The sequence below is a fragment of the Canis lupus genome, chromosome 3, assembly GCF_003254725.2.
Source record: "Canis lupus dingo isolate Sandy chromosome 3, ASM325472v2, whole genome shotgun sequence".
NCBI classification, from domain to species: domain Eukaryota; kingdom Metazoa; phylum Chordata; class Mammalia; order Carnivora; family Canidae; genus Canis; species Canis lupus.
The window spans coordinates 31,821,238-31,837,532 of record NC_064245.1 but is presented as its reverse complement, the minus strand read 5'-3'; the positions used below and the strand labels follow the sequence as shown (position 1 = coordinate 31,837,532).

The following is a 16,295-nucleotide window of genomic DNA, read 5'->3' as shown; positions in this document are numbered from 1 at the left end:
TAATAATAGTTATTTTAGGTGACTGAATTTGGGGTGAGGTTTTTTTAAAATTTTTATTTATTTATTCATGAGAAACACACACACACACACACACACACACACAGATACACAGGCAGAGGGAGAAGCAGGCTTCATGCAGGGAACCTGATGTGGGACTCAATCCCAGGTCTCCAGGATCACGCCCTGGGCTGAAGGCAGTGCTAAACAGCTGAGCCACCCAGGCTGCCCTGGGGTGAGGTTTTTATATTCTCTGGCATTTACTGAATTCACTGAGTTTTTATTTATTTATTTATTTATTTATTTATAAATGAGCATGACTCTTTTTGCCAAAAGCTCTAAAGGCATTATTTAAAATATATGTATATTAAATAATATGGCATTATTAGAAAGGTAAATTATTATTATGCTGGCAATGTTGTTGCTGCTGCTTTCATTTGCTTGCTTCTGCTGAGATTTATGATAGAAGTTATTGCTTATATCAGGAAACCTCACTCATGTTCACAGGTATATTTAAAAAGAATAAGCAACCACTTCATACCTACTAGGATAGCTATTTTTTAAAAAAAGACAAATGGAAAATGACAAGTACTGGTGAGAATGTGGAGAAATTGGAACCTTTGTATATTGCTGGTGGGGCTGTAAAATGGTGCAGAGACTATGGAAAAGTTTAGGAGTTCCTCAAAAAACTAAATATAGAATTACCATATGACTCAGCGATTCCACTCTTAAGTACACTATACCTAAAACATTTTAAGTCAGTTACTCAAACAGCTACTTTCATGCCCATCTTTGCAACATCATTCACAAAAGCCAAAGGTGGAAACAACTCAAGTGTCCATCAACAAATAACAGATAAACAAAATGTTGTATGTATATACAGTGGAATAATACTCAACTATAAAAACGAATAAAGTTCTGACACATGCTACAGCATGAATGAAACTTAGAACCAAATGAAAACCAAGCTAAGTCATAAGCCAGTCATGGAAGGTGAAATATTGTATAATTCCATTTGGATGGAATATCCAGAGTGGGAATATTCAATACTCCAAGTAGTTTCGTAGTTACCAAGGAGTAGGGGTAAGAAGTGGGGATGGCTGCTTAATAGCTACAGAGTTTGTTTCAGATGATGGAAAAGTTTTAGAAATAGCGGTGAGGGTTGTACAACCTCGTCTATATAATTAATGCCAGTGAACTATACATTTAAAAATGTCTAAAATGGCAAGTTTTATGTTATATACAACGGACCTTTGAACAATGTGGGATTTAAGGGCACCGACCACCCCTCCACACACACAGGAAAATCCGTGTATACCTTTTTTTTTTTTTTTAAAGATTTTATTTATTTATTCATGAGAGACAGAGAGAGGCAGAGACACAAGCAGAGAGAGAAGCAGGCTCCACACAGGGAGCCCGACGTGGGACTGGATTCCGGGACTCCAAGATCATACTCCAGGCCAAAGGCAGGCACCAAACCGCTGAGCCACCCAGGGATTCCCTCCCACCCCTGTATACCTTTTGATTCCTTAAAAACTTTACCACTAATAGCCTACTGTTAACTGGAAGCCTTACCAATAACATAAACAGTAGACTAACACATATCTTATATATTATATGTATTATATATTATAGTCTGACAATAAAGTAAGTTACAGAAAACATCAAGAAAATCGTAAGGAAGGAAAATACATTTACAGTACTATATTGTAACAAAAAAATCTGAGTATAAGTGGACCCAAGCTGTTCAAACCCATATTGTTCAAGGGTCAATTGTATGTTACAACAAAAAAGAATAAACAATGGGCTAGATTCATTCAGCATAAACGTTTCATAGGGAAGAGTATATGATTTCATATACTATTTGAGTTTGCTCCACAAACTAATAATGCTGTAGATGTAGATTTATACTCTTTAACTGAGTGTTTTCAAAATTTATAAAGATGTTTATTACAGCATCATTTACAATAGAAAAAAAAAACTGGTAGCCAAAACAACCAACCAACCAACAATTGTTAAATGGCCGGACAAATTACAGTAATTAGCTTTATGGGAAATTATACTGCCATTAAAATAATAATTATGGGGATCCCTGGGTGGCTCAGCGGTTTAGCGCCTGCCTTTGGCCCAGGGTGCGATCCTGGAATCCCGGGATCGAGTCCCACGTCGGGCTCCCTCTGCCTGTGTCTCTGCCTCTCTCTCTCTCTTTATCTCTCTATCATAAATAAATAAATAAATAAATAAATAAATAAATAAATAAATATCTAAAAACATAAAATAAAATAATAATTATGTAGCAACGTGGAAACTGATTATGACATTAAGTAAAAAGGATATTTTGTATATTATTATTTGATATTATGTAAAAGTATATATACTGAGGGAAAATATCTAAATAATAATTAGGCTAGAGATTGTGGAATTTTTAAATAAATAACTAGTACTGTTTTCCACGCTTCCCTTTATTTTGATATATTTTATTGAAAATAAATTAGGAAATTAGGTGTTACGGTTGCAAGCCGGACTGCTGCACTGTGGCGACGGCTTGGCTTCACGCCAGCCCGTCGTCCCATCCGAGGGTCTTCAGCCGGTGGTCCAGGGTTCAGGCCCTGTCGAGAGTCCCCGTGGGCCTCTGCCTGCAGCCTTGGCGGGGATGCTGATCCCTCCTGGTCCTGCCTGCGTCCTGCCGGCCCCTCCTGGTCCCAAGCGGCGCATGGGACACTTGCTGAAAAATGATTTATCTGAGATAAAACTTAAGTGGGGTTCCTGTATTCTCATTCACCTCCAGCCTACCTCGAGCGCCCGCTCCCTTTTCCCAGCACCGCCCCCTCTTACTACTCCCTCTCTCGGCCCCTTCCTCACGGTCGCTCCTCCGGCCTCCAGGCTCGCCGAGTCCACCCCGCACCGCCCGGGACCGCCGTGGCCCCCCCGGGCGCCTGCCCCTGGACGCTCCGAGCGCTCACCCCACCCTCCCGCGGGCGCCGGCCCTGGCTCCCCGAGGCCGTCCCCCACCCCCACCTCGGTCCCGGCTCGGCGCGCAGGCGCAGGCGCGGAGGGCGGGCGCGGGCGCGGGCGGAATGGGGACTGCAGCGGCGGCGGCGGCGGCGGCGGCGGCCGGGGAGGGGGCCCGCAGCCCGAGCCCCGCTGCCGTGTCGCTCGGCCTGGGCGTGGCCGTCGTGTCGAGTTTGGTGAATGGGTCCACGTTCGTGCTTCAAAAAAAGGGCATCGTGCGCGCCAAGCGGCGAGGTAGGGCGGGCCGCGCGGGCTGTGCTCGGGGTGGAGGCGGGGGTGCAGGGAGCCGTCGCGGGGCGCAGGGAAGGGGCGCGGCTGCTGGCCGGGGGGTGCCTGGGTCCTCCCTCGGGGCCGGCCCGGGCGGTAGGCGGAGCGCGCCTGGCGCCCGGCGGGAGGCTGCGCGCCCACCTGCAGCGCGGCGGCGGCCCGGGCGGGTCCCGAGCATCCCCGCCGCGGCCGCGCCCTGCGCTCCCGCATTCCTGGAGGCGGCCCGGGCCCTGGCCGCTGGGACTCCGCATCTTGCTGCTCCCGCCGGCGGCCTGCGGCGCCCCGGGTCGGTCTGATAGTGTTGCTCCGCGGACTTCTTCCTCCTCCCCAGACCCTCCCGCGCCCTCTGCAGCCGCGCCGCCTGCCAGCCGCCCTCCGCTTGGAGCCCGCGCCGCCGTGGCCCGCACTCACCGCTGCTCGGGGAGCCTCTTCTCTCAGAGGAGCCCCGAGGAGTCGAGGCGCGGCGCGGCGCCTGCCTGCAGGGAGCCACGGGCCTTCCGCCCGGGCTGTGGCCCCGGCCGCCGCGCACTCGGGAGACGGAGCCCCGCTGGTTTGCGCCCCTCTCCCGCCAGCGTGCGGGAGGAAGCGCTGTGCACTAGGCCGGCCGCGGCGCGGCGCGGCGGGGCGGGGCGGGACAGGCGGGCCGCGGAGGCGCGCACCCTCGGGGTTGGGCAGCAGGTCTTTGCTTCTCTTGAGCTTCTGTTCCCGGGGCCCTTGGTTAAGCCACTCTGGTTGAGACTCCAATCGTCTGACTACAAGTGATCTTTAGTGTGAAGAAAGCGCAAAGCAGATATTTTAAATAAGCAAAAAATGGGCCAACTGAGTATTCCCCCGGTGGATTCACTACCAAACCCCACTGCTTAGTGGTGGGAACGTGAGAGATGGAGCACAGTTCTTTGCTGACATTCCTCTGTGCTAAGAGAGGCCTGAGACAGTTTACTGAATGCGAGATATAGCATGCTTTGAAACGGAAAAGAAATGCTGCTCCCAGAAAGACAGAATCTTGTGGTTGTTAGCTGCATTTTAATAAGAACGGTATTAAGAGTTCTTTGGGGGAAATGAGACCACCAAGTCATGGGTTTGAGAACAAGTAAACTTATTTAATAGTTCTGATTCTGGAACACAGGTGAAACTTTCTCAGAGTGTCCTAGATGGTCAGCCAGGAGCCCCTCCAGTAAAGACATAAAAGGGACCTGTAATCTCAAATGAAAATATAAAATCATGGATATTCATTTAAAGAACTCAAGTTTGGAGTGAAAACACTGAAATTTACATAAAATCTAAATCAAAGCAAATTCAACAGATATGAAGACACAACTCGCAGTGGCAGAGTTTTCAGGGAGCCAGTTTGATGGGCTTCAGGAGTGTGTGAAGTGTTTGCTGTGACTCAAAAATATTTTTTTTTTATTTTTTATTAAAGATTTTTAAATTTATTTATTCATAGACACACACACACAGAGAGAGAGAGAGAGGGAGAGAGAGGGAGAGAGGGGCAGAAACACTGGCAGAGGGGAGAAGCAGGCTCCATGCAGGGCACCTGACTTGGGACATGATCCCGGATCTCTGGATCACACCCTGGACTGAAGGCGGCGCTAAACCGCTGAGAGCCACCAGGGCTGCCCTGTGACTCAAAAATAAACAACACATGTGCCCATTGGTAAGATGTGTGAGAAGAGAACTCCACCTCTGTGATGGTCCTTCCAAAAACCTACAACCCCAGTCTCCCCATGAGAAAAACATCATACAAACGTGAATAGAGGAACAGCCTGCAAAATATCTGACCAGTCCTTTGCTAAGGTTGTAAAGTCTGAGAGATTGTCACAGACAGGAGAAGTCTAAGGACACATGATATTGGGGAAAATCTAACGAAACCTTAATATAGACTTTAATAAAAAAACAAATATTGAGTAAAACTAAAGTTATTTTAGCTCAGCTTATGTATTTGAGGGAATTAATGAATAAGAAAATAAAATAACTAGAAAAAAATCCGGCCGTGATTGATACAGTTTTTTATAACTACATAACATCCCTTTAAATTAATAAAAGTGAAAGTGTAATATTTGCTAATTCCATACTTCCCCACTTATCCACTTGCGACAGATTCAGGTAGGCTGAGTTGTTCATCATGATGGAAGACACATATCCATTTGTTCTGATAAATTTAGTTTTGATTTGTTCAGTAGATTTTCATGAAGCTCTTATTATGTGCCAGACACTAACTATTGTAGTTATTGAAGATATGCAGTTTTAGAATCTACTCTCCCTAAAATTTTTTCCCACCTCTGATAACAAGCAGCAGAATTGTCCATTATAAAATGCCTGAAATGGAGGATTTAGGAGGAAAGAGAAAATAGCCAAGAAGTAGGAAGTCAAGTTCTTGCATAAAAAGACGGTCAGTTTCCTACATTATAAAAAACTCTCACTGAAAGCTTCAATTTTAAATGAATTGCCACGTGAGAGCATTTCTTTGGAGTTTTACCTTCAGGAGAGGTAAGCTCTGGTCTCAGCCCTTCTACTGTGGGTTTTGGGGCAAGGCTTCCTCTGTTATAGGCTTTCACACACCTTGAAAGGACCTTCCCAATGAATGGAGTACCCAGATAGTCCACGAGCACAACACAAGCTCCTAGTGGACTGCCTGACTCTTGGGGAACCTTTGAAGGACTCTGCATGGGAAGAGGACATGAGGGACCACAGATCATTTTTACATTTATAGTGTTAGAATCCAGGTAAAGCAGGACTTAAGTGAGAGAAACAAGGTAACCATTGGGTGTGAAAACATTTGTGGAAAACCAGTTACAGCTTTTAGAATTCCTGTGCATATAGGTGAGGATGGCCAGGGAGTATGATAGCATGAAGGTGGTATCCTGCCCTGGAACAGGCTTTGTGGAAACAGTTTCAGGAAAGTCATGTGCTTGAATTTGCTGGAGGCTTTGGAGAATTGCCTAGTGAGTTGCTGTATGTAGAATGCCCTAGACTAGGATGAACCAGCTGATCTTTTTAAAATCCCTTTCATCGAAGCCAGGAGATATCACTTCATACCCATTAGGATGGCTATTGTAAAAACAAAACAAAAACATAAAATCACAAGTACTGGTGAGGATGTGGAGAAATTGGAAGTCTTGTGCAGTGTTCATGGAATGTAAAATGGTGCAATTGCTAAAAAAAAAAAAAAAAAAAAAACCGTATGGTGGGACGCCTGGGTGGCTTAATGGTTGAGCGTCTGCTCAGGGCATGATCCAGTCCCACATTGGGCTCCTTGCAGGGAGCCTGCTTCTCCCTCTGCCTATCTCTCTGCCTCTTTCTCTGTGTCTCTCATGAATGAATAAACAAAATCTTAAAAAAAGAAAAGAAAAGAAAAAACAGCATGGCAAGTCCTCAAAAAATTAAACATGGAGGGAACCCTGGGTGGCGCAGCGGTTTGGCGCCTGCCTTTGGCCCAGGGCGCGATCCTGGAGACCCGGGATCAAATCCCACGTCGGGCTCCCGGTGCATGGAGCCTGCTTCTCCCTCTGCCTATGTCTCTGCCTCTCTCTCTCTCTGTGTGACTATCATAAATGAATAAAAATTAAAAAAAAATTAAAAAAAATTAAACATGAAATTGGAATTACTATATGATCTAGCAATTCCACTTCTGGGTATAGACCTAAAAGAAGTGAAAGCAGGATCTTGAACAAATATTTGTACATCCGTGGTTATAGCAGGAACAAAAGGATGTAGAGTGGACAAAACATGGAAACAACTCAAATATCCATTGATAGATGAATGGATAAATAAATTGTGGTATATACATTCAAGGGAATGTTATTTAGCCTTAAAAAGGATTGTAATTCTGACGTGTGCTACAATATAGATTAACTTTGAGAACAATATGCTAAGTGAAATATACCAGTCAGAAAAGGACAAACACTTTATGATTTTACTCAGGTATCTAGTCAAATTCATAGATAGGAAGTAAGATGGAGGTAACAGGGACTGCAGGAAGCAGAGAGTGGAGAGTTAGTGTTTAATGGGTGCAGTGTTTCCGGTTGGAAAGATGAAAAAGTTCTGGAGATCAGTCGTGGTAATAATGGTCGCACGACAGTGTGACTTAATGTCATAGAATCACACACTTAACAAGGTTTAAAATGGTAAGTTTTATATATATTTTACATAATAGAAAAATCCTTTTCAGATTTCATAGTCTCCTTGCTGAGGAGTATAGCCTAGAGGTGTAGTCACACTCTTAAGACACTTAGAAGGTGAGTGAGAGTGGAAACTGGTATTCAGGCATTCTGCTTGCTGTCCTAAGCCTTCTGTGCATTGTTTCTGCAGGGTGTGTGTTCCATGGCTATGAGATGCATGTGTGCTTTCTCCTTGCCTCTTCTGCCATCTCCAGGCACACACTTATGATCTCAGGATTGTGGGATTGAGCCCTGGGTGGGCTCTCAGCACAAGAGTCTGCTTGGGATTCTCTTTCCCTCTCCTTCTGCCCCTTCCTCTGCTTGTGTACTCTATCTCTCAAAATAAATAAATAAATAAAATATTAAAAAATAATTTATTCTCATTTTCATATGATATAAGCAAAATACCCCTTGGTCTTGTTGGACCTGTTGACACCATATTTCTTCCTCAAAGATATTTATAGGTATAGTATAAAATATAACGGTATTTATATTTTCATTCTTTTAATTAAGTCCTTAATGAGTAAGCAATCATCTTCTATTTTATTTTAAAGATTTATTTATTTATGATAGACATAGAGAGAGAGAGAGAGAGAGGCAGAGACACAGGAGGAGGGAGAAGCAGGCTCCATGCCGGGAGCCCGATGTGGGACTTGATCCCGGGACTCCAGGATCGCACCCTGGGCCAAAGGCAGGCGCCAAACCACTGAGCCACCCAGGGATCCCCGCAATCATTATTTAAAAAAAAATCGTTTCAACTGTGAGGGACTAGAAAAGACCACTTTTCACATTAAATAGGTGATGGGTATTTTTTAAATTTATTTTTTATTGGTGTTCAATTTGCCAACATATAGAATAACACCCAGTGCTCATCCCATCAAGTGCCCCCTCAGTGCCCATCACCCAGTTACCCCCAGCCCCCGCCCACCTCCCCTAGTTCATTTCCCAGAGTTAGGAGTCTTTCATGTTCCGTCTCCCTTTCTGATATTTCCCACTCATTTTTTTTTCCCTTCCTCGGTGATGGGGATTAAGCAGTTTGCTTGTGATGAGTACCAGGTGATGTATGGAGGCGTTGAATCACTATATTGTACACCTGAAACAAATATTACACTGTACAGTAACTAACTGGAATTTGAATACAAACTTAAATACCACTTTCCAAAAAGTAATATGCACAATCCCACAGTCCCTCAGTCCACACTCCTTAATACTTCTGGCCCAGGAACTTGTGACTGTAAACTGACCTCATTTAGATATTGCCTGAAACAAGCTGAGAGGCAGTGCCCTCGACCCAGGGGCGGCAGTTAGGCAGAGGGTTTGGCTGGCTTGTTCATGTCCAGTCTGAACTCTTTGGGGTGATGTAATTATTCAGCAGAATATATCATAAATTCCCAGACATAATCATATTTTTAAAAAGCACCTTCTTCCTGACTAGAGTTGTTGGTAATTGTTTAAAATCTGGGAAGTACAGCTCTTTTTCCTTCGGCGCGCCACTGAAGATCTGGTGTCGCCATGGGTCGCCGCCCCGCCCGGTGTTACCGGTACTGTAAGAACAAGCCGTATCCAAAGTCTCGCTTCTGCAGAGGTGTCCCTGATGCCAAGATTCGCATCTTTGATCTGGGGCGGAAGAAGGCAAAAGTGGATGAGTTCCCATTATGTGGCCACATGGTGTCAGATGAGTATGAGCAGCTCTCCTCTGAAGCCCTGGAGGCTGCCCGTATTTGTGCCAACAAGTACATGGTGAAAAGCTGTGGCAAAGATGGTTTTCACATCCGAGTGCGGCTCCATCCCTTCCATGTTATCCGTATCAACAAGATGTTGTCCTGTGCTGGAGCTGACAGGCTGCAGACAGGTATGCGAGGTGCCTTTGGGAAGCCCCAGGGCACAGTAGCCAGGGTCCACATTGGCCAAGTCATCATGTCCATCCGTACCAAGCTGCAGAACAAGGAGCATGTGATTGAGGCCCTACGCAGGGCCAAGTTCAAGTTCCCTGGCCGCCAGAAGATCCACATCTCCAAGAAGTGGGGCTTTACTAAGTTTAATGCGGACGAATTTGAAGATATGGTGGCCGAAAAGCGGCTCATCCCAGATGGCTGTGGGGTCAAATACATCCCTAATCGTGGCCCCTTGGACAAATGGAGGGCTCTCCACTCATGAGAACCTTGCACCACCCGAACCCTATTCATGCCCACCAATAAATCCTGCTTCCTGTCAAAAAAAAAAAAAAAAAAAAAAAATAAAATCTGGGAAGTACATAAAACTATGAATAGGAAAATTAAAAGTATCATCTCCTCAACTTGAGATAACTTTTTATAGTTAGGGTGTATTTCTTTCTAGTCACATTCAATAGTTATCTTTCAAAGTAGAATTTTAATGAAAAATTCTACATACAAAATATATCTAACACATATCTAGGGTATAGAGTAATGACCACTACCCATCAGATATTCCAAAAAATTATATATCCTTAAAATCTCAAAAAATGCTTTTTATTATGGAAAGTGTCAAACGCATACATAGAAAAAACAGTGTAATGGGCCCTCATTGTACTTGGCTTCAACAATCATCTTACTTCATCTGTCCCCCAGGGTCATCCCTCACCCTCAGCCCACTGGGAATTTTGACCCAAACTTCAGGCAGCATACTGTCTCCCCTAGATATTTCAGCAAATATCCCTTGGTTCGACAAAACCATAATATATTATACCTAAAGATTAACAGTTAATCTTTAATATTCTCATGGTCAGTGTGTAATATTCTGTGATTATTTCAAGTTTTCCCTCACTTTATCTTTTAGAATCAGGATCCGGTTCTGGCCCAATATTGCTTTTAGGTAGTACATCTCTTTATGTACTTTCTAAAATGGAGCAGAACATACATGTGTCTGTGCTCTGTGTGTCAGTTTATATCTTGTGGTTATGTTCCATCTGTCATGAGCTCATCCCATGTTATTAGATAGTATTTGAAAATATATTCAGTGGCTGTTACCATTCTCCTTTTGTAGGACATGGGTGTGTCTAGTTTCTTTGTTAATGTAATATGTTACATTGACTATCCTTTCATGTAAATCTTTGTGGGTTCTTTCCTTTGAGTATCTCTCTTGCAGTAGAAGTTTAAAAGTGATGTTCTTATAAACTGTGTGTATGTATATATAGCCAGATTGATTTCCAGAAATATCATATCTATTTTCAATCCCACCAGCAATGCCTGGGAAGCATGCTCATATTTAAATGTAGTGGAAATATAAACATGTATACCCCAAATTCATTTCCACAGTTTTGACTTATCTCTTACAGTTCCATTCTAGTCGTCATGACTGAGAGCTCATTATCATAGATTGTTCTGTTCACATCAAAAGATCACACTGGTACAGGTATAAATATCTGACATCTACCTGTCATGAAAGCAGGAATCAACCACATTGGCTTCTCTGCCCTCAGGGTGCATCAGGGGCAGCCTCCATCTCTGGGAGAGAAAGCCCTGCAGTTATAGCAGGGAGAAAGTAGATGCTCTTTAAGGGCAGAAACTATGCCTTGGAAGTCTTTTAAAGTCTTTGTATTCACTAAGGACTGTGTACATGGTGGTTCTAATAAATACTTAATAGATAAGCAGAGTAAGGAAATGGAATACAACTATTGACTGAGCTTCCTGGAGGGAGTAGGATGAGAAAGGAGAATGTGTTAATATATACCACATTCATTTTCCCTTTGAAGCACAGAATTTCATTTTCTGAAGAAACAGTGAAACTTTATCACAGCAGTTAATGTATTATGGTCAACAGTGTGTGGGCTAACCTGGAAATTTTTATGTATTGTTTATGAACTATTTCTTTTAAAAAACACTGGAGTATAATTATGTAAACTGCACAAATCTTAAGGGTACAGTTTAATGAGTTTTGAGAAATAAATACACCTGTGTAGCTGACACCCTAGTAAAATAATTGATTATTGCCATAACCCTAAAGAGTTCCCTATGTCCTTTTTCATTTTGTCTTCCTCAAACAAGAATACCCATTCTTCTGATACCTATTTGCACAGAGTGAATTAATTTTGCCAATTCTTGAACTTCATATAAGTGGATTAATACAGTATGTATTTTCTTATGTCATCATGGTTTGAAGATTCATCACGATGTGTGTATCAATAGTACATTTCTTATGTTGCTGGATAGTGTTCCATTGTTTGAATACCATACTTTGCTTATTCATTCTTTGGTGATGAACATTTTGGTTGTTTCCAAATTTTTAAGTCTTTTAAAAACATAATGTTTTCATTTCTTTCCAGTAAATACCTTGGAGTAATAGTGTTGGTTAATGAAGTAGGTATATAATTAAATTTTAAGAAACTACTGAACATTTTCCCACTATAATTGTACCATTTTACATTCTCATTAGCAGTATATGAGGGTTTTTGATGTTCCGCATTCTTTTTTTTTAATTTTTATTTTTTATTATTTATTTATTTATTTATTTACTTATTTTAATTTATTTTTTATTGGTGTTCAATTTACTAACATACAGAATAACCCCCAGTGCCCGTCACCCATTCACTCCCACCCCCCACCCTCCTCCCCTTCTACCACCCCTAGTTCGTTTCCCAGAGTTAGGAGTCTTTACGTTCTGTCTCCCTTTCTGATATTTCCCACACATTTCTTCTCCCTTCTCTTATATTCCCTTTCACTATTATTTATATTCCCCAAATGAATGAGAACATATAATGTTTGTCCTTCTCCGACTGACTTACTTCACTCAGCATAATACCCTCCAGTTCCATCCACGTTGAAGCAAATGGTGGGTATTTGTCATTTCTAATAGCTGAGTAATATTCCATTGTATACATAAACTACATCTTTCGTTGGACACCGAGGCTCCTTCCACAGTTTGGCTATCGTGGCCATTGCTGCCATAAACATCGGGGTGCAGGTGTCCCGGCGTTTCATTGCATCTGTATCTTTGGGGTAAATCCCCAACAGTGCAATTGCTGGGTCGTAGGGCAGGTATATTTTTAACTGTTTGAGGAACCTCCACACAGTTTTCCAGAGTGGCTGCACCAGTTCACATTCCCACCAACAGTGTATGAGGGTTCCCTTTTCTCCGCATCCTCTCCAGCATTTGTTGTTTCCTGCCTTGTTAATTTTCCCCATTCTCACTGGTGTGAGGTGGTATCTCATTGTGGTTTTGATTTGTAATTTTTATTTATTTATGATAGTCACACAGAGAGAGAGAGAGAGAGAGGCAGAGACACAGGCAGAGGGAGAAGCAGGCTCCATGCACCGGGAGCCCGATGTGGGATTCGATCCTGGGTCTCCAGGATCGCACCCTGGGCCAAAGGCAGGCGCCTAACCGCTGCGCCACCCAGGGATCCCGATGTTCCGCATTCTTTTCAACATTTTGTATTGTCACCTGTTTAATTTTAGCCTTTCTGATGAGTGTATAGTGGTATCTCATGACTTTCATTTGCATTTCCCTGACACTGTATGATATCAAATATCTTTTTTAAAAAAACTTATTTATTTTGGAGAGAGAGCGCACAAACGGGAGGGGAGAGGGACAGAGAATCCCAAGCACATTCCATGCTGAGCATGGAGCCTGATAGGGGGCTTAATCCCACAACTCTGAGATGATGACCTGAGCTGAAAACAAGAGTTGGGTGCTTAACCAACTGTACCACCCAGGTGCCCCAATATTGAGTATCTTTGTGATCTATTCTGGAGAATGTTTCATGTGTGCACTTGAAAAGAATGTGTATCCTACTGTTTATATATATATATATATTTTTTCATGATGGTTTTATCTGTTAAAACCAAACCTTCCAGTATTCAAATAACTTTTTCCATAATTTTCTGTTTAGATGGTCTGTCTGTTGATGTGAATGTATTATTATCCTTTAGTTCCTTTATGTTTATTATTAACTGTTTTATGTATTTGAGTGCTGACATGTGAGGTGCTTAAATATTTACAATTGTACATTCTTGTTGGATTATATTCTTTATCGTTATATAGTGGCCTTCTTTGTCTCTTGTTACAGCTTTTGTCTTAAAGTCTATTTCATCTATTTGTTTTAAAGTATATTTTGCCCAATATAAGCATTCTTTGCACACTTTCTTTTGATATCCATCCCCTCACTTTCAATCTGAAGGTGTCTTTAGATCTGAAATGAGTCTCTCTCCCATATAGATGGGTTTTGGTTTTTTAAAATCCATTATATCACCCTATGTCTTTTTTTTTTTTTACCCTATGTCTTTTGATAGAAGCATTTAATTCATTTACATTCAAGGTAATTATTGATATATATGTATTTATTGTTATTTTATTTGTTTTGGGGTTGTTTCTGAAGATTTTCTCTGATCCCTTTTTTCTATTTCAAGGTTTGCTGATTTTTCTTTAATGATATACTTTCTTTCTCTTTATTTTTTGCATGTTTAGTAATGTCTTTTGATATATGGTTACCTTTAGGTTTGTATATAATTTCTTGCGCTTAGAGCAATGTTTATTAAATTGATAGTTGTTTAAATTTGAACCCATTCTTTACTCTTCTCTCCATGTTTAGCTATATGTTATTATATTTTATGTCTTTTTTTGTGAGTTCCTTGAGTTTTTACAAAACATTCATTTTAACTGCTTTAGGGTGTTCTACTTTTACACCGTCACTTTTTATTTCTCCTTTCCACCTAAAAAAGTCTTCTTTAATACTTCTTGCAGGGCAGGTTTAATGATCACAAACTCTTAGTTTTTGTTTATATGGGAAACTCTTTAGCTCTCCTCTATTGTGAATGATAGCCTTGCTAGATAGAATATTCTTGATTGCAGATTTTTCCCTATTCATTACTTTGAATACGTTATGCCACTCCCTTCTAGCTTGCAAAGTTTCTGCTGAAAATCTCCTGCCAGCTTTATGGGTTTCCCATGTAAGTTACTGTCTTTTGTTTTACACTTAAAATTTTTTTCTTTTTCACTATATTTTGTCAATATAAGTATAAGATGTCTTGATATGGATCTGCTTTTGTTGATTTTGTAAGGGTTTCTCTGCCTCTTGGATCTGGATATCTGTTTCCTTCCCAGAGTAGGTAGTTTTCAGCTATTATTTCTTCAATTCCATTTTCTGCTCCCTTTTTTTTCCTATTCTTCTAGGACTGATGTAATACAAATGTTCTTATGTTAGATGGAGTCACTGAATTCCCTAAGTCTATTCTTATTTTACATAATTTTTTTTCAGCTTGATTACTTTCCATTATTCTGTCTTCTAGGTCACTAATTCATTCCTCTGCTCCTTCTAGCATGCTGTTCATTCTGTTAAGCTTGTTTCTTGTTTTGTTTATTGATCCCTTGTCTATGGCCATACCACCCTGAACGCGCCCGATCTCGTCTGTTTATTGATCCCTTTATCTCTGCTATGTTGCCTTTTTTAAAATTTATTTTTTAATTCAAGTTTTGTTAGTTAACATATAGTGCAATATTGAGTTCTGGAGTAGAATTAAGTGATTCATCACTTACATAAATACCCATTGCTCATCACAACAAGTGCCATCTTTAATACCCATCACCCATTTAGCTGATCGTACCCCTCCCTCCCTCCATCAGTTCTCAGTTTGGTCTCTGTCATTAAGGGTCATTTATGGCTTCTTTTTCTCTCTTCTTTATTTTTTCCCCCCTTCCCATATGTTCATCTGTTTATTTCTTAAATTCCACATATGCATGAGATCATATGGTATTTGTCTTTCTCTAACTGACTTATTTCACATTCTTCTATGTCATTACTTATTTTTGTGTTAAGGGTCTCAGTCATGTCTTTCACTCTTTGCTCAAGTCCAGTGAGTATCCTTATGATCATTATTTTAAATTCTCTATCAGGCTAGTCCCTTATATCTGTTTTGCTTAAATCTCTGGCCATGACTTGTCCTGTTCTTTCCCTTGGGATAAATTTCTCTGTCCTCTCATTTTGTCTGAGTCTCTGTGCATCTAATGGCCTTGTGAAGACCACAACATGTAGTACCCTACAGTGTGATGTCCTCTGTTGCCCAATGTCTGGCACTTCCAGGAGTATCTCCAGTGTGTGCTGCATATGTTCTGCTTTATGCCCTAGCTGTTTTATCATTCAGGCCAGTCATCTGCAGAGGCTGTGGGCAGTGTTGAGTCCCTGGCCTGAATGTGGACATTTTCACTAGGTGTGTTCTAGTCTGTTTATAAAATGAGATCTGTCACCACCACTACCTAAACTGAGGCTCTGCAAAACCTCTCAGATCGAGGAGGCATAGTGTGAGTAGGGTTTTGGGCTGGTCTTCTGAAGGTGGCCTGCCGCACTGGGACTGAGGTAAGGGTGACTGAGAGGAGTGGTTCCACTGCAGTGGGACGGGGCGGGGGGGGGGGGGTGGGCTTGGTGCCAGCAAGTTAGTTTTAGCACTGTGCTGGTTCCCGCAGGTGGCCCTGTGCTTATAAGAGGCAGGGGAGGGAAGTAGCACCAGCAATTCCTTTTTTCTTGGAGGGTTCTCTTTGTGAACACTGTCTTTCTAGGATGAGTTCTGAAAGGAGTAAGTAACCTTCCCCACTGTGTGCCCTAGGTGCTTTTCGGATTGCTTGTTTCCACATTGTATGTCTATGGGTTGTTGCCTGCCTTCTCTCTAAGACCAGCAGGATGCCCTCCAGTCTCTATCTCAGCCAAGGATGCTGGCTTTTAAAACTCCAGGTTTTAAGCTGGGCTGATTGCTGGAACTCAATAACATTGGCCTCTCTCTCTTTCCAAGCCAGTTGCTGTGGGGATTTGTTTTCCCTGCAGGATCCCCAATATGCTAGCCCGTCTCTCAGCCTTCTCTGCGACTACAGCTCCCTCCATAACACAATGGCCACAGTCTCTCTGTCAAAACA

At 42.1% G+C, this 16,295-nt stretch overlaps 2 protein-coding genes and 1 long non-coding RNA gene across 4 annotated transcripts in view; 2 read left to right on the top strand and 1 right to left on the bottom strand.

The window, feature by feature from the left end:
- Nucleotides 1-2,441: 2,441 nt before the first annotated feature.
- LOC125754784 (uncharacterized) lies at nucleotides 2,442-4,084 on the bottom strand. Its single transcript, XR_007409598.1, has 2 exons — nucleotides 3,688-4,084; nucleotides 2,442-2,722 (listed from the first exon to the last, which is right to left on the bottom strand). It is a non-coding gene; the product is annotated as an uncharacterized LOC125754784 (long non-coding RNA).
- NIPA1 (NIPA magnesium transporter 1) overlaps nucleotides 3,058-16,295 on the top strand; it is a 54,461-nt gene continuing 41,223 nt past the window's right edge. The window contains exon 1 of one of the 2 annotated variants that reach the window (XM_025437520.3): nucleotides 3,058-3,243. In XM_025437520.3, coding sequence (XP_025293305.1) covers nucleotides 3,075-3,243 — 169 coding nt within the window. In that variant the 5' untranslated portion in view covers nucleotides 3,058-3,074. The remainder of the gene's footprint in view (nucleotides 3,244-16,295) is intronic. The other variant, XM_025437523.3, reaches the window with a different exon arrangement.
- Nucleotides 8,900-9,604, top strand: LOC125754783 (60S ribosomal protein L10). Its single transcript, XM_049107998.1, has one exon. It carries the CDS (start codon nucleotides 8,949-8,951, stop codon nucleotides 9,591-9,593), a length of 645 nt encoding a protein of 214 aa, XP_048963955.1. The 5' UTR covers nucleotides 8,900-8,948; the 3' UTR covers nucleotides 9,594-9,604.